Source organism: Ahaetulla prasina, chromosome 13, assembly GCF_028640845.1.
Source record: "Ahaetulla prasina isolate Xishuangbanna chromosome 13, ASM2864084v1, whole genome shotgun sequence".
Lineage (NCBI taxonomy): Eukaryota > Metazoa > Chordata > Lepidosauria > Squamata > Colubridae > Ahaetulla > Ahaetulla prasina.
Window position 1 is genome coordinate 26,583,088 of NC_080551.1, and position 19,008 is coordinate 26,602,095.

Consider the following 19,008-nt stretch of genomic DNA (forward strand, 5'->3'; position numbering starts at 1 on the left):
GCAACCATTTCAAAGGAAGCATTATCATGCTTTAAAAATGTATGTCAATGTGCCAAGACCTTACAGCCCATTTACTGCAATCCCCAATCAATGCAGGAGACCTCAATCTAAAACATCCTGAATTTCCCTGACAGAGTAACCAAGAGGATTACATGCTAAGCGGAATGGACTTGGATATCCTTTAGAGAAGGCTTACCCCCTGGCCTGGAAGGGGTAAGACCTTGAGGCCTTCTCCCTCTGAACCACCTGACAATGGCAGAAGCTGAAAAGTCTGACCTCAGTGAGGACATCAAACTTTGTGGTTTCTCTGTGAATCTTAGTTCTGCCTATAAAGAAGCCAAGGGCCCTTCAAATGCTGTACCCTTCAGGTGAGGGAGATTGGAAGATTTGTAGTGGCAGGTCGAAAATCTATGGAAAACAGAAGTAACTTTAGGTCTGAATGCCAGATCTAGCTGCAGCATTTGGTGTTCATGAAAGAGGTTGATTCCCTTAGGCAAATTCAGGATCCTTCCTAATGATCGTCACTTTGGGGGAAGAATGCTAGGTTAGGCAAATATGTTCCTGTTTTCAAAGATCTTCTACCTACTCCTACCCTCAAAACGACGCTATAGAGCACTGCACACCAGAACAACAAGACACAAGAACAGTTTTTTCCCGAAGGCCATCACTCTGCTAAACAAATAATTCCCTCAACACGGTCAAACTATTTACTAAATCTGCACTACTATTAATCTTCTCATCATTTCCATCACCAATCTCTTTCCACTTATGAGTGTATGACTGTAACTTTGTTGCTGGCAATCCTTATGATTTATATTGACATATTGACCATCATTTGTGTTGTAAATGTTGTACTTTGATGAACGTATCTTTTCTTTTATGTACACTGAGAGCATATGCACCAAGACAAATTCCTTGTGTGTCCAATCACACTTGGCCAATAAAAAAATTCTATTCTATTCTGTTCTATTCTATTCTATTCAGGCAAAACATCTTTTTCTTCTAAATGGTATGTTCAGCTCCTTGGACATAATGATCAAATGACAAGAGACATGTTCCATCTTTATTGCTGATGTTTTTCTGAGAAGGTGAGCCACCACTTGCACGCTTTCTTGTGTACATGAACATATACTTCTCTCTCTGTTTTGCTGCCTGCCAGCCTATCAGTACCAATCAGAATGAAAATGAAGCTGCTGGGGCAATCTGATCCTCAAGGAGTATTGTTCAAGCTAGGGAAACTCATCTGCCTAACCAACTATTTAGTCCAGGATTACCACATTGGTCCCATCATGTTGGGTAAGCATCGTATAGCATTTCAGAATCACATTTGCACAAACAAATAATTTAGTTCAGTCAAATAGCCCAAAGCAGCACACTGCTTAAGACAACAGAGTTCACCACTGATCAATCCTCAATCTTTTTTTTTTAAATGCATATCTTTATAAGAAATCATGAAAAGACTTCAGAATCTCCAATCAGAATGCACAAAACATACCAAATGCATGAATAAGCTGAAATGCCACCTCAATAAGATCTAGAAATCTGGGATTTGGGGGAAAACTGAAGCTTGCTCATTAAGTAAATCTATGTTCTTTCTGAACAGAAGTTATATTTCAACTACAATAAAAGACAAATGATTTCTGGTCCAATCACTTTTTTAAAAAAATTGTCTGTCGCACATTTATTTTGGAGCAGTGCAGAAATAATATCCAGATTGACATACAATGCCATATAAGATCCATCATACCAACTTCGTGAATAGATCTATAAGTATGAAAAATGTTTCCTAGACTGTGCTGTCAGAATGGAGATCAAATTAAGAAAGATGTGAAAATATTCTGACTCTAAAAATACCAACATTATACGTATTGCCAACTGACAAATCCTTTTTACAGTTTTAGCAGATAATTATAGCATCACAACTTAACTGTAACTAAACTAGCTATAAATTTTATGGACAATTTTAGGACTCCAAGATCTCACCAAGCACACTGGTCTCTGATCCGTTGACTGGTAGAGTATGAGAGGCGGCAGCAGCAGCAGCAGCAGCAGCAGAAGCATCTAATGAGTTACTGCTACTGCTCCGGTGGAAGCTGGACATTGGAGGAAGGCTTGTGCTTCCATCTGTTGGTGAGGCTGAATGAGGAGGACAACTCTAGGAAAAAGCAGAAATGGAATCAAAGTGCAAGAAGGGAACAAGAGTGGCAATTTCATATTAGCAAAATTCAAAGTAACCCCAAACTCTTAGTTACAAAGAGCACAATAGTCATCTGAACTAAACCAGAGTTCATGAAGCAAGCAAAGGAAAGAAAGATACCTTGCCTCAATAATCCACAATCATCTCTGAATGTGAGATTTTATTTTTAGGCATTAAAGTCGATGCTGACTGAATGAAGGAGGTGGGGCTGTTTGGAGATAATGGGAAACTCTCTTTCTCTTTCTCTCTCTTTCTTTTCTTTCCATCATCTGGAAAGAAAAGCTAGGGTCCCATCGTTCTGAAGATGCTGCTACAGGTACTGGTTATAACGTAAATGTTTAACACTTTAGCAAACTAAAACCTGGATTCTGGTAACAAACTCTAAAACTTAGTTTTACAATTGTTAGGTTGAACGGGCTCAAATGAAATGGGCAACCGGATGAATGAAAAGTGTGCAGGAGCTCAATGCTCATCCAATCTCATTTGTGAAACAGGAAGCCAAGGTCCCATTAGACCCAAACTATTAAACTGAGGTGCCAACAGGCACTATGTGTAGAGACAAGCAAGCTCTGAAGCCACTTTCTCTCTACAAATCTGAATTGCTGCACAACTGGATCATTCACTCCAAGGACAAGAGCCATGCCATGCCTGAAGACCAGAAGCTCTTCTAGTTTGGAAGATGAACTTTGTGAAAACCCTGAACCATACTTGGAGTGGTGAGTTTGCTCTGATCCAGAGGAATTTGTCAGCCTCTCCACTTCCAGGATAATGGATGCAAATTTAAGAATACAAAGGAACAGAATGTGTTATATACACCAGACTTCCCAAAACACCAGGGAGATCACTGAAAGAGTTTACTGATTTTCCCACAGCCTCTACTTTAGCTGATTCAGGGACATGGGGCACTGCTGTCCTCCCTATCACCATCTTACCAGGCGCTCGTGGGGATGTCGGCTGCCATAACTACCGGAGGGTGACAGGTGAGAAGGAGTTTCCAGCATTCCACCATAAGCCGATTGGCTCACTCCATGGGAGGGGCTCCAAAGTTCAGGAGCGATGTGGGTCCCATCTTTATTGTTGGATGAAAATAAAAGACAGAAGATCTGAGGCGTCTGGTCAGGCACAGTTATCAATTTCTACTTTTCAGAAGTTCAGCCCTGCATTTAGGAACAGGCAAAGAAAAGGGCTTGGGAACAGTGGAGGGGCTGGTGGCCCAGGAAGGACGAGAATGCAAATGAGCCACCTGCCCCGTGGATCAATTGCCTAACATGTGATTCTCAGGCCTTTCCTCCCAACCCTTTCAACTCGGTGGACTTTGGGCTCTTTTTCCCCAGCCTTGAGCCTGGGAAGCCCTATCCCAAGTGTAAAGATGTAAACAGAAATCAGAAGAAGACTCCAAGTACTTTCTGTGAATTGTCTGAGGCCTAGACACTACCCAAGGGCAACCCAATCCCAAGCACACAAAAGCTGCACAGAAGAACAGCGTATTGTGTAACTGCAGAACCTAGTTTCTTAAAAGAGTAACTGAAAAAATAAGAGACGGATCTGGCACTGATATGTGTCCTGGCAAACATATTTTCAGAATCTTGGGTTGGCCTTTTCAGCTTGGTCTGGATTGACAAGAGATTCTGAATAATTACATAATCTCCCTGCTTTAAGATGTGTAGTAGAGAAGAAGTTGCTTCTTTCACTGCAACTGCCATTAGATCCTTTTTCTAGAGAATCTAGAACTGGCACAAGAAGTCTATTTGATTCAGGTAGAAACAAGTAACCTAACCCTAACCACTCTTTGGTACAAACAGCCACAATTGTTGCTTGCCAGTCCTCTTTTAATTTTTGTTTTACGTAACAATGTTCTGAATTTTATGCTCATCTCCTTGGGAACATTGTGACCAAGAAGCAGGCTAAACATCTAAGAATCCCAAAAAAGTCAAGACAGCTAAGATTACCTCCTTTAGCCTCTGGGAACAATGATGCTGTATGCAGTTATTCCATAAGGGCCAGAAATGTCATAAAATGAAAGACGAGCTGTCTATTTTAAGTGCCGAACCATAAGAAAAAAAATGCTAATCAGATCTACTTTAAGATATGCCCTTAAACTGCTATTACCAATTCACATCCTATGAATATCAGGATACTCTTGACTTCAGACGGCATAAACAAATTATACTCTCATTTATTTGATTACTAATACTATTTATTCCTTTTCTCTCATATCTACTTTGAAAATATCAGCAAAACCTTTCTTACCTTGTACCAAGAAAGTGCTAGCAAACATACTGCTTGGTGGTTTAGGAAATGGATAACTTGGAGATTCTCTATTGAAGTCATCTGAATTAGGAGAAGGCGCATAGACCTAAATCCAGGAAATGAAAGGGAGAAAAGGAAAAATATACAACAGCTGAAAGGGTCCAGTCATAATCAAGCAGAACTTAAAAGAAGCTCAGTTGAATATGAAGTCACAAGTCTCAAACGGCAAATGCTTTTCGGGGAATTTCTTCACCTCCCTCTTGAGATGCCGATTCCAGCAAGCAGAAGGAGAAAAGCTGAAGGGCTGACTCTGCTCAGCAAGCACAAGGCCCTTCAAGGGGTTGAAAAACATTAACAGTTACTAAAAAAAACCAGGTGATCTTGAGAAAGAACTTGGCAAAGTGGAAAAACGGACTGACACAAAATCCTACATTTGGTTAGAAATATGCTGGTACAGATAGTCAATTTACAACCACACTTGAGCCTGAAGCTTCTGTTGTAAAGCAGCACATTTAAATGAATTTTGCCCAATTTTACTTTCTTGTCATAGTTTTTAAGTGACTCACTGCAGGGGTTAAGTAAGTAACATGGTAATTAAATGAATCTGGCTTCCCCATGGACTTTGTCAGAAGGGGATCACAGGACCCCAGTCTATTGCAACTGTCATAAATTCAAGCCAGTTGGCTAGTGTCCAAATTTTGATCACATGACCATGGGGATGCTGCAAGTCATAAACTGGTCATTAGTCATTCTTTTCAGTGCTGTTGTACCTTCAAATGGTCACTAATAAGTTGAGTGCTACCTGTACTAGCATGTGAGGAGGGAGGGAGAGAAAGAGAGGGGGGGGGGGAAGGATCCACTATTCTTAGAAATAGCCCTGAGATTCTTCTATATTTTGCACAAGGAAGAGAGGAAATTCTGACAGTTCTGTTTTCACAGATCTTAATGAAAAGCATAGAAAAGAGCAGCAGAATAGACTCCAGTGGACCATAGAAGTTGATAGTTGCACCTTGTTTTTAAGCAGTCTACAACCCTCCCCCTCAAGCAGCAATATCAAACTGCACTTTTTTCAGTCTGAATTTTGAAGATCAAAGAATTTTTGAATTTTTGTGGCAAAACACAACTGATGTGGTCTCAGACTTCATTCAGTCCAGATGTTGGGAAACAGTCTGCCAATTCTAAAACAAAAAGCAAGTTTCCTTTGTTACAGTGAGAACCACACACAAATTAAAACCAGTTCTCTCAAGTCATTTGATCACCTGCAGATGATTGTCAGTTCTTCCTCCCATCCTGGTTAATCACAGGTTTTATTCTATTTTCTTTTTACAAACAAAAATGTAAAAGCAGAAGGCTGACTGAGAGGTAAGATTAAGCAGTCTGTAAATCGCCTGTTCCATGCTTAGTGCCACAATTCGACCAAGACAGTATTTTGGATTTTCAGCATGGAGATATTTGCCAGCACATTTCAGGCCCAGGCTGAGCAGAAACCCTAACCAAGTACAAAGCAACCTTCCTTGTGCTCTTCTGGATCTTCCTTCTCCTCTTTACTAACCACCGATGAATCCAAACTGCCTGCTTGGTTCAGCTAGTCTTTCAAGGAGGCCTGCCAAAAATCCCTTGGGTGTCCAGATGCCACACCATTACAGAGATGCAAAAACCAGGGCAATCATGCCCTTGGTAAATTTATTGTGTTTCCACATACATTTGTGTGTGATGTGTGTATCCATTGTTCAACAATTTTAAAAAAACTATGCATATTTCTCTTCATATCTGGAAGAATTCAGCGGCTAGAAGAGAGAAAGAACTGCTGGAACAGTGAGCAGGGATGGTTCCTTCTGGGCCTCCCCAGCCCCTCCAGGCTCCACATCACATACCTGGCTCAACTCTTCTCGGACACAGAGAGATCTCCACTTGAGCTACGGAGGGCAAAGGTGAAGTCAAGGTGGAACCTCAAGCAACTGAGCCTCTCCCAGAAAACGGGCTTCTAACTCTTAGCAGCCAGGAGGCTACTTTGGCTCTGTGTCATTTAAATTTGATAGAAATACTTGAATTCTTAAGTTGCAGCTCTGACGTTATCTAGTTTTAACTTTCTGACATCTAATGGTTTTTATTATTTTATTTTTTAATCAGACTATCCTACTATTATTTAATTTTATTTATTAATTACATTTTAATGCTGCCCATTTCCTCTGCAAGGCAACTCGGGAGTTACAAGAAACTTGTAATGAGTAAGTTGCCAGAGGCTTACTAATTAAAAAAACAAAGAAAGTAAATCTGTAGTAGAAGCAGCACCAGAAAGCCTAGTAGAAAACAAGTACTCCGAATATATTTTGAGTTATGGAAGAGCCCAGATAATACTAAAAACAGACCCAGGTGGCAGTTTGTCTCCACACAGCTATGCAAGTTCTCTTCCAGTATAGAAGCCAACTGATCGAGCTGCTTTTTCAAAATTGTACTTACACTAGTAACCGGTAGTTGCTCACACTGAAATACACATTTATGGACCGTTTTCTGCTTGAAACAATGAGAAAATACATCTTATACGAAACACACTTGGAGAACCAAACTACTAGCCTACGGAAGAGGACCGTCAAGGAGGAGGAGACATGCCTCATCTGGCACCCGGTAGCCTCCTCCTACTGGTGGCCACCAGAAAATGAGTCGGGTGGGTGTATGTTAAGGACGGCTGCTATTCACATCATTTCCTGAGCAGTGCAGGTCCTCCTCCTGCGGCTTGAGTTATTTTGTTTAATAAAAAGCCAAGGAGAAATTTCAGCTTCCTGGATTTCCCCCAAATTCTCCTGAGCTTCCAGAAACTCTCGTTCCCTTCAGCCCAGGGGTGAAATGCATCTCTGCTACATGGGAAATGCGGTTCTTTTTCTCCAAGGAGGGCTGTTTTGGTGATGCCGAGCAAAACAGCTTGAAGCTTTTACTCTACATGCTTAATTCAAAATTCAGGTTGCCAAGAACAGCGCTTAAAAAGGCACCATCGCTAGGTAGCCAGTCCCAAAGCTTACAGCCTCAGTAGGAGAGGGAGCTGTCCTGAATCAGCCCAAAAGATGGCAGGGAGGGAACCAGCACCCAAGGGTGCACTGAATGATCGCCCAAATCTACTTGGACGCCACTAAAGTATAAGGCTTTTGGCATACTGTGCCATAGACTTTAAAGATAGAAGTTTTATGAGTATGCACTGTTTAATAAAATATACAACGTTTACATGGAGTCTAATGAAATTCTCCCGTTCTATGATTGCAGTAAAAATGATATAAATGTATATTATGTAAGATCTAGAATTTTTAAAAACATTTTTCTTTCTCTGATGACATGGATTTTGGAAAATACACTGTTCCAAAACAATATGAATGCATGTTACTACATGCAGCAACATTAAAAAAGTGGGACTGTATCCATTAATTTCTCTACAATCTTCTTACAGAAAATGCATTTTTATTGTAAATTAGTAATAAAAATAATAAATAGCATGCCCTAGTAAAGCAATAAGACTTCTGCAAGAGTGCCACTGTTTAACTCCATTGTACAAAGTAGCCTGGGGGATGAAAATATGTCCAATAGGAACCCCTTTCTATTCTTATTTATTTATTTATTTATTTTATTCAATTTTTATACTTTACATTGTGTAGTCTTCTTTTTCCATATATTAAATGAAAGTGGAAAAGCAACTCTACCCAGAGATTAAATTGTTTTTCCTAAAACTTGCATTGCCCAAACAACTTTTTTTAAGTGCTTAATTAAAATCAAGGCTGTACTTTAAGACATTATTTTTTAACGTAATCTGAAAAACTTTAAAAAGTATCAATTCTCACTTTTTAAAAAGTGCTTGATTAAAATCAAGGCTGTAGTTTAAGACAGTATTTTTTAACGTAATCTGAAAAACTTTAAAAAGTATCAATTCTCAAGAAATGTTCCTTGCAAGTATATTTCAGCAGATGTATTTCCACATATAACTAGAAGAGCCTCTGTTGTGGCTATTCAGAATCTCCTAAGCCGCAGCTCCTCTTTAGGGTCCAATCTAGCCAGCTCAAGGACAGCTATGGAGCTGAACAAAGCCGTACTCCCAAAAAGCAGCTCAGCATTTCCCAACTCAGATGGCTGCCAGACTTGGTTTATCACCAATTGTTATTATAAGTTGTTATATATTATAAGTTTTATAATTATAATTATAAATATATGTTATATATTATAAGTTGTTATATATCAACAACTGTTGATATATAACAATGCTTTAAAAACCCTTTTTATTTAAAGTTCTGAAGCAATCTATTAACTAATTGGTAAAACGCGATGAACAAAACAATGGATAGAATTGAGATCAATTCTTAACAGCAGCTTCTCTAAGAGTTCTCCCTCTCAAGGCTAAACCATGCTTGAATCATGACCAAATAGAAGCCAGCGCTTCCAGGGATTATATCAGGACATTAATGCTTCAGTACACCTTAGTTTTCTCCCACTCACCCCCAATGTTTAAATACTTCCTGAAGGTCAGTGTCACATGGTTAAGGAATACCAAGAAGGGGACTTCTCATTCAATTTTCTAACTCTTCCAGTTCACAAAAGTCGCTCCTGAAAAGCAACAAGCAGATGCTCTGAAGTCTCCGGAGCATCTGCCAGGCTTTAGGATCACTCCCCTCCTCTGCCATATGCCTGGAAATAGTTAATAACATCAAAGCATTCCCTTCCCCCCCAGAAAAAAAGGGAACGGCCTGTGCTCAAGAAAGAGTAAAATCAATACTTCACACAAGCTGTAATGTTAGGACTCTGGGAGAAGTAAATGTGATTTGACTTCTCAGCTCAACTTCCAAATGATTTTAGGAAACAAAATCACATCTGTAGTAGTTCGCTTTTCACTGGAGAAACCACTAAAAAGAACAAGCAATTTCTCTCCAGTCCCTGACACCAATCTGCATTTCTTAGTGAGTCTGAGCTGTCAGGAAGATGTCAATCCAGAACTATTCAGTATTTGCTAAAATGGCTTCAAATAAAAAGTTAGTCACCCAACTCCACTATCCAAGGAGATTTCAAAGTCTCTATCAATGAGTAGAAAAGATTAGATTGCATCTAAAACAAATTTTGCACGACACATTGCAAATGATATTGGACTGAATTTCTGCTTTGTCTGAAGCAAATGTTGGTATCAGAACCTGGAAACAAGTTTATGTCTCCCATAAAATGTGCAGGTTTTATTATATGATATGCAATAATCATACATGCAATTTACATCATACTAATTAACAAGAAATCCCTATTTTAGAGTCTTATGTTTCTGAACAGGGAACATAATCATTGCTGGTTAGAATACAATAATTATTTTTGATATAAATATTAACTTGAATTTTTGAACAATATTACATACACCAACTCTTCCCCCAAAGCATTTGGTAGTCAATCCTGAGAGCATCTAAAACTCCAGATTGGAAAGAGCAGGTCAATCGCTCAGCAATCCTAAAAATCATTCAGAGACAACTCTGACTACCCCGCTCACGTCTTGAAGCACACAGTATTGAACTGGCCTCAGAATGGCATCTCTGAATCAATGGCAGGACTGACAGAAAACCCACCCTACCCTGAAGAACATGGCTGAAAGGGCTCCGGTTCATGTTGGCAGGCGGACCGCGTGGCTGGCTGAGGCGACCTTCGGAGTGACCCGGGAGATTGTGGAGACTCTCTGAACAAAAGAAAGGAAACCTCACCGTTTTCCCAGAGTAGCAATACATGAGAGAAGTGCTGCTCATTCCAGGTATTGGGTATGCACAACACATGCCTGCCTGGGAAATTGCAATGCTACAGTCCCAGGCCTGGTGCCCATCCGTGTTGTCAAATTCACCCGATGAAATACAGCGGCTCTTGGGGGGGGAGGGGGCGCGAGGGAAGCACATATGGATGTACTTTGGAACAAATGTATGCAAAGCAGGACTGAACCATCTCAGAGAGCAAAATGGGGTGAGTGCATATTAAGATAGCCAGGCTCCTCTGAAATGATCTTTCAGATTATCCCAGGGTGGTTTTGTCATGATAACACAACAAGGAATCCATTCGGTTAGGAATGTAAAAATCTGAACTTCACTTAAAAGGACATTAGTTTCCAGCTAATCCCAACCCCATTTTTTTGTTTGTTTTGAACTCGAAAGCACCTACAACACCATTGAGCCAGCTAATCCTTTTGTTTTAATAAAACGAGACAAGAGACTTCCTGACTGGCTCTCCCTAAAGGCTGCTGCAACTTTTCCCAATCTGGTCTCTTTGCCTAAGGCTGAATCGTAGGCAGAAGGAAGGAGAACCTGGATAGCAGAAAACGTATTAATTTTTTAGATTTAAACTAGTCAAGTATTTTTGTATTTTAAATATGAATTTAAAATACACAAAAATATGAATTTCATTCATAGTACTAATAATCTATTTACTAATAATAGTCAATTTTTTTTCAGTCGCCTCTAACTGGATACTCAGAGCTTAATACTTTATTTCATTTATAGGCAGCTGACACTGTAAAATTCTAGAAGTGACCAGAAAGTTTTGGTTTTTAATTTAACCAACGATTTTATTTTTTACTTGAAACATGAACTTCTTTCTAAAATTAAACTCCAAAAATAGAGCTATCGAGTGGCATAGATGGCTGAACCAAGAGCGGGAGACCCAGGGCCCAGCCTCTCCTCCACCATGGAAGAGCCTTGAAGACTTTGGGCCAGTCCCGCTATCTCAGCCCAGCTCAGCGATTTTTTGTTTGGGAGAAAAATAGAAGGAGGAAGACAATGTTCACTGAAGGACAGGTGGAATACAACTAAAATAAAAATGATCAGCACAGGCGAATTATAAGCAGCTTCTTAGCAGTTAGAATCCTCAGCCACATACATACATGTTCACATAAATAGGACTGGGGGATTTTCTTGGCCCACAAAGAAAGCAACAGAGGAGAGATTGCACTGTCAATCAAGGAAAAGCTGGACTGAGGGTAGGAAGACTCTGGAGAAACTCCATCCTTTCTTTGTCTCCAGCTCTACTGAAAAGATGACGACAGAATTTTGGACCTTCTGGTCCATGCAGCCATCCAAACATCCTGGGTGGAAACGCATGTCTTGAACTGCTCACTAGCCAAGATTTCTACAGGTTGAGAAAGAGTAGTTTATGGGAAATAAACACATTCCTAAATACAGACGGTCTTTGAAGCCAGTGTAAGTTTTTTGTCTACTCTGTCTCGAGAAGAGCTCAAAATGTCTGGTTCACACATGCTGGAACCCATACAGAGTATATACATGCTCCCCAAAGGAGCCCACAGATTTATTCCAACATGCGCCAGCAATTATACTCTGTCCCACAAATGTGTTGCCCACCAGTATAGGGCAACGGTTAAAATAGGAAAGTGGATGTGAACAGGCCCTCAGCTAAGCAAGTTCATAACTTCGAGCCAGTCCTTGTCTTCAGAGAGTTCTTCTGTAATAGATAGGTTCCAGCAATTTTAGGCTGTTCAGCTCAATTCTTTTAATAAGTATTTCACCAATTCAGATTAAATTACAACTCAGCCTATCATAGGCAGATGCAGTTTTGACCAATTCCCATAGATGGCTGTATAATCTAAACCTATTCTGTTGTGAGAATATTTTAATGTCTAATGAAAATGAGCATGAGCAAATTGCCACATTCTATGGCTAACGGCTATCGCAAGGTGTCTTGGCATACAGCAACACCTGCATGTATGTTAAAAAGGGATCCTAACAACTAAAACATCTGGCAACAGAACCAATACTGCCAAGAGAGCAGGGCTATCTTTCTTAGATGTCTTCAAGCAGAAGTTGGACAGTCACTGGGCAGGTATGTTGGATGCCTGCACGGAACAGAAGGTCCAACTCCATCTGCTCAGTAGCCCCCACCCATCTGGATCCCCCCTTAGAAACATGCATTTATTTACATGGAGCTTTACAGTATGCAATATAGGGAGCCACAAACACAATTGGCTTAACTGAAGGTCTCAAAAGCAACAGCACCATTAACACAAATGCTGCTTAGGATTTTAAACCATATTTAATAGATCAGCACAGAAAGTGATTCGAGGAACAGATTAAACGTCCCATTATCATTTATATGTCCTGGAATAAGAATTGCTGCAAAACCAAGAAAGCAAATGATACTCTTATATTTTAGCACCACTTATAACAGAATACAAACATTTGAACAGCATGAAAAGAAAGCAATCAAGCCAAATCTTTAAGAACCTCTCTTTCATCCCTATTGGCTCCATGATCTGATAAAATGCCCTAGTTCTTTTCTAAACAGTTAGTGTTTCTCCAGCCAGCATCCGACAAAGTACTGAGAAGTGAGACAGCACCATTTCTCTTAACAAATTCAGCCTCACTGGATGATCCTGGTTCTAGCATTGCAAATGGCAAATTCTTTCTAAGATATATTTCCCCCACCCCCTTTTTAATGTCAGATTCACCCTGCATTATGCAGAGCTTTCATCTTATCAAGAAATCCTGCATAGAATATATGACAACAAAACAAGTATGGCCAGTTTTGGCTTTTTATTCAGTCTCCCATGTTCTTTCAAGCATAGACTCACTCAGTGGAAAAGAGAACTCCCAGCCTCCCAGCACTGGGTAAAACCCTTTCCAACAGGTAGCCAGGCAAAGGAGCAGAACCCCTTTGGGCGGAGCTCCAACCACCGACTTGACTCTACCTGCCCCTTCCCCAATCACAGACAGGAGTTCTTGGTCCAACCAAGACATCCACATTCAACATTTCATAAAGAAGTGGGGATTATTTCGTCAGCACTATGGAGGATGGAACTTGTAATATGCGATCCTGAATAGTTCAGAAATTGATATGCAACAGCTTAGCATTCTCTGTTGATGCAGAGATGGCCATTACTATCAATATCGAAAACCAAAGTATAATTTAACAAAAGAATTTGCTTTAAACTAGGCAAAATCTAGGTTATGACCACCAAGACATCTTCCAACAGCGCTGGCTCTTCGGCTCTGAAATGGAGATGAGCACCGCCCCCTAGAGTCGGGAAACACTAGCACATATGTGTGAGGGGAACCTTTACCTTTACCTTAGACAAAATGGAGCTTACATATCTTTTAAAGAATGGCAGAAAGAGTCGTCTATCTTTGTGTGCAAGACTATTAGTTCAGGTGTTAACTATCTACGGTAGACTTTCTTTCCCAAGTTACTACATGGTATGTGTCATTCAAATGTAGTAATTAAAAATAAAAAGTAACTTGGGAGTAGCTTTAAACTTCTCTTGGGAACAGAAGAGGAGGGGAAGGTTCCTATATTTAGGGATAATGGTTGGCTCTCTGCTCCTGAGTTTATCAGGAAGCTCATCATGCCAGGTGCTTATGCAGAAGCTGCTTTTCTGAGGGTGTCCAACATTAAGCCTGGCATCCAGGTTAATTGCAGCATCTTGCATCTGGGAGAAGGAAGAGGAGGAGGAGGAGCTGATGAGGGAAAGAAGCAGCACAGAAGCAAGCTGCAGCTCCAGCTTCCACTCCAAGCAAGCACTGTGGGGGCCCCACTGACTTTGCTCCTGCCCTGAGCAGCAATGCATCCAATTCACCCTGCACAACTCTTGAGCTATAACTCATCCAAGCGCACCTGCGCCATGTGCCAAGTGCTGCTGAATAAAAGCCCAACACATCCATTTGCACAACAAAGAAGTGAGTTCTTATGTGCTCTGAAAGGGAGGGGGGATAAAGGTCCCTGCTTTTATCTGATATGGATTTTAAATGCAGCTACATTTAACAATTTTCTCACTTTACTGAATGAAACATGGTTAATATTTCAAACTCCCAAAGTGTAAGATTATCATAGTTGATAATGATCTTTTTACCAAGTCCTCCAAACCATTTTTCATCAGTCTTTTATTCTCAAAGGATAAAAAAACTGTGCAAGAGGATCAACAAACCGGCTGCTTCAAAGCCTTTCTGATGCTCAGCTCAAATTAGAAAAGGCTTAATGAAGGCTTGAAAATTCACCAGGGCTTCACAATAAGCATCAGACATGGTGATTTATGCATATTAATAACCTCAGTCCTATTGAAGCAAGCTGAGCTGTACATGTCCTACCAATCGAATTTTAAGGTCTTCAATACCACTGGGATCATTAGCAATGTGCAATGTAAATTTTACCATTCTCTACTATTAGTCTCTGTCCTCCTGTCAGGAACATAATGACTAATTAAACATCAAAAGATTTATATCGAGAGATAGTTCCTGGGACACTCCTTTCCCCTTGGATTACGGGAACTAGCAGGTAAAACTGAATAGGAGTTCCACAAATTGCTGCTGGCAGCTCTAAAAATCATAGATTTAATGGGAGGACCAGACCTGGAACCTGCCCTCTACTCAGTATTACTGCCTCAAAACCTCTTAATGCTGAATGAGTTTGTTGCATGAGCCCCTCCCCCTCCTCCTCTGTATACTCACAGGTCTCTCTGGAATCCTCTTTCTCTGTTCAAATCTAAGGCAACCTATGCACAACACTTCTTCCTTCTGCATAAACGGCCACAGGATTGCATTCCAATTTTATTTTTTAATTTGCCTCCTTCCTTGCTGACAAGCTTGAATCTTTATGACTAAGAAAGTTAGATATATAAGCGTGTGCTTCTAATTCAAAGGTTAAAAACGTCTAGGACTTACAGAAGACGGCAAACCAGGAGGCACCTTCCTTACTTTTTTTGTCTGCAGAGAATCTGCACAGAAAAAAAATGCTTTAATTAACAGGAAAATGTAGCAGTATTGAAATAAAGTGACACAACATAGTCCAAAAGGAACTCGGAAGATCAGGAATATATATAGTTCAACCCAGGAGTGGGTTCTACTTACCTTTACTACTGGTTCGTATCGTGCTTGCGCATTCTTCTGCGCATGCGCAGAAAAGTTTTGATGATGTTTGGGTCAGTGGGCGGAGCCTCCCACTGGTTTTACTACCAGTTCTATAGAACCAGTCCAAACCGGGGGCAACCCACCACTGGTTCAACCTCTACGTGAAGCCACTGGGTGAAGTCCTTCAATAGCTATTATCAGAATAGTCCTAAATTTGTAATATGAAGGACATTCCAAATGTGCTTTCTCAGTATAAATTACAACAAATTCCTTTCTATAACACTGAATTATTAGATAATTAAATTGAATAGTTAAATCTGATCAGGAACTAAGTAATTTACACTATTATCCAAACTAGAAAATCTCTTTTACACACACACACTATATTCTATGTGAATGGGGGAGGGGAGAGAAACTTGGAGCAATTATCAGCACGTTCTGCCCTCCAGGCTATTAAAGAGCAGTTCCCTTCTGCAGCCTCTTCCTCTCCCTTGTTCCCATTTCTAACTCAAAGATTTTGTGAAATGTATCTTATCCAAGAAATGAAGCCTATAATCCGATGTGTTCCCTGGGGAAAAAGGAGCACAACTTGATTGACTCACCAAGGGAAGAAGAATCACGAAGGGACCTTCGCCGTGGATTTGCAGAGGAAAATGGATAATATGGTGTTCCAGTTTTTCCTGAGAAAGCCAGGGGGCCTGGGCTTCCAACACCAACGTCAGACTGAAGCAGACTTGTCTGTAAACAAAACAAGTAATACCTGACTGTATTTATATAATGGTGGGAGGTGATTATCATCATCAATGGAAACATAGCTGTGCAGGTTTACAGTTTGCCCATATTAAGACAAAGGAACAATCCTTATCAAAATTCAAAAGACCTTTTGGAAAACAAACGTTTAATGCAAGGCACTAATCTATAAGCTATGTATTGTAACTCGTGATGACTAAGTTCACAGAATAATGAGTATATTATGGTTTAATGTGCTCTGTTTTAGGCCAGTTTTAGATAACTTTCTAGTTTTGTAACAATAAGGAAGGATCTGATGGCGGAAAGGTTAGAATAGAGAATTATTGCAGGCTGACTCTGCTGACTGTCAGCAGTTGGATCCTGACTGGTTCAAGGTTGACTCAGCCTTCCATCCTTCCAAGGTCAGTAAAATGAGGATCCAGATTGTTGGGGGCAATAAGATGACTCTGAAAACCGCTTAGAGTGCTGTAAAACATCGTGGAGCAGTATGTAAGTCTAATTGGTATTAAAAAGGACTTTACTCAAAGACGTAAGGTTTCTTTTCTACTCCTGCTGATTCCTGAAAAAACCCACCAAGTTTATATGAATTACTACTGGTTGCCAAATTAAAATTAATATAGATGTAATTAATTCATCATATTGCTCTTACTGTCTTGCAAATAATAAAAGAGTTGCAATATTAAGATCAATTCCATCCGGAGGTCATCCAATGGAGACAGAATACACTCCTCTAAGAGTAATACTGATATCAGTAAAGAAGCTTGGTATTATCAAGATCTCACTTCCTCTTGATCATTTAGAGTTGTCTCAACTCTCCCCATGAACTTTGGTTCAGTGAGATGTTATGTGTAAATCAACGGAAGTTCCCCAGCCAACTGAAATCTCATTTTCTATACTTACAACCAAATCTTTGAAAAAAAGGGTCCCTTTCAAAAGTTAAAAGAAGGAATTTCGCATATGCTACCCTTCATTCCAAAGCACTTCTTTCAAATGCTATTTCCAGCCTAGTTACCCAACTCTCCTGACAGGCCCATGTGGTCTTCAAGGCGTTCCACCCTCTTCCATGAAGCTGGGGTGGTAGGGCATGGTCAGAGGGTTGAGGGGGGTCTTCGAAGGCAAAGCCTGAGTTCAGGGTTAAATTCTATCAGCACTGGGGATCTTTTGGTTTGGTGCATTATATGCTTCCTTCCTCCTTAGGTTTCCAAGCAAGCTTTACTCTTTTCTGTGCCTCCTCAGGAGCTTCTCCTACCTTCCTCAAGAATTTCTGATTTTTCCCAATGGTCTCTAGAGCAGTGGTTCTCAACCTTTATAGTGCTGCAACCCCTTTAATACAATTCCCCATGATGTGGCGACCCCTTTAATACAATTCCCCACGATGTGGCGACCCCCAACCATAAAATTATTTTTGTTTTGAATTTATCGCGCCTGAAGCCATATTGGCTAGCGATCTGAACTGCTTGCGATTGCCTTGAGGACGGAGGCATTAAAGCGGAGACTCCTCCCCTATTAAGTTTATCGTGCCTGAAGCCAGGCTAGCGATTGGGAGTGATTGCAGCTGGTTTGAGAGGGAGACATCAGAGCAAAGATTTCTCTCTTTTTTAATTGATCACGCCTGAAGCTGAATTCGGCTAGCGATTTGAAGAGCCTGCAGCTGGCTTGTGAAGTCAACCATTGGAGCGCAATTCTTCAACTCACAAGTATACTTCCCATATTTCTGATGGTCTTAGGTGACCCCTGGCAAATCGTCAATCGACCCCCAAAGGGGTCCCGACCCACAGGTTGAGAACCGCTGCTCTAGAGCAAGATTCTCCAATTAACCCTTTTACCACCCTCTGCAAAGAGGACACAAAATTGCACTTCCGTCAGGTATTGTTTGAGTTCTCCTCAGAAAAGATGACTTTACTGCTCAGTCACATGCAGATTAGTACAAGACGCCCTCGTTCTCCATCATGCTGCTTGAAGTTTCCCTCCATGTTTCCTGAAAAGCTCCCACATAATCCCTGTTCAAGAGATTATTGAGCTTGGAATTTTGTTTTATAGAGAAAAAAATTGAAGAGGCCACAGTCTAGAACAAAATATAGCAGCTTCTTAATAGATAAAAGTATTCAATCAATGGCAACTAGTGAAATGCTGGTACTTTTGCTGATACTTTTTCATTTTATTTCTTTGAAAGTTGGGTAAAAAGAAGCCTAATAATCTTTGAGTAAAAACATACACCATAATATTGGTAATTTCTGGTTCCTCTGCCCGGAAACCAGATCACAGCTATTGAGGAAAGGTAGTTTGCCTGAGAATGGGGAGATTCAGATTCTGGTCATTTTCCTTCAGCCCAAACTGCTCCATAAAATTATAAAAATTCTCACAATTCTGTGAGAAAAAGTAGGAGTGCCACGTATACTGTCTGGAGCTCCTCGGAGGAAGGATAAAGCAGAAATCTAATAAATAATACAGGAAACTTTGTTCTGCCTAACTTCAACAGCCTTGAAATATAAAGATAATGTGCTAATTTATTACTAATGTATTGTAAAAGTGTGGGAGTGTGTGTGTGTGTGTGTGTGTGTGTGTGTAATTTGTATTAAGAATTTCAAAGAGAAAAAAACAACTAATGGCAACTCTTTAAATGGCAGATCTACCTGACAGCCTGAGAGCCCAGCATCTCGACCAAACATTGGAAACTGACTCCTCTCAGAGGCTTTTCCTAGAAAGCAAACAAACTTAAAAATGAATGCCCATTATAGACTTACTGAGAACTTCCTAATGACAGCATTTTACATTTTAAAAGGGAATATAAATTAAAAACCAGCACAATGTTTAACAAAAGCAGTAAATAATTTGGAGGAAGACAAAAGACTTAAGAATAAGTCTTAAGTCTCCAAACTGTTTCACACACCTTGATAGCATACAAAGCACAACATGCTGATACTTTTCAGGATCAAGATTTTCCTGTGCTAAGGAAATTCCATTTGCCTG

At 40.2% G+C, this 19,008-nt stretch overlaps 1 protein-coding gene across 18 annotated transcripts in view; it reads right to left on the minus strand.

Annotated features, from left to right (window-relative positions):
* The window catches only part of TCF12 (transcription factor 12), a 75,418-nt gene that overhangs the window by 20,922 nt on the left and 35,488 nt on the right, over positions 1 to 19,008 (minus strand). For all 18 annotated transcript variants that reach the window (XM_058156573.1, XM_058156586.1, XM_058156570.1 and 15 more), the window contains 6 exons: positions 18,672 to 18,736; positions 15,891 to 16,026; positions 15,103 to 15,155; positions 4,448 to 4,553; positions 3,130 to 3,266; positions 1,984 to 2,155 (listed from right to left, as the gene is read on the minus strand). In XM_058156573.1, the coding sequence (XP_058012556.1) occupies positions 1,984 to 2,155; positions 3,130 to 3,266; positions 4,448 to 4,553; positions 15,103 to 15,155; positions 15,891 to 16,026; positions 18,672 to 18,736 (669 nt within the window). The remainder of the gene's footprint in view (positions 1 to 1,983; positions 2,156 to 3,129; positions 3,267 to 4,447; positions 4,554 to 15,102; positions 15,156 to 15,890; positions 16,027 to 18,671; positions 18,737 to 19,008) is intronic.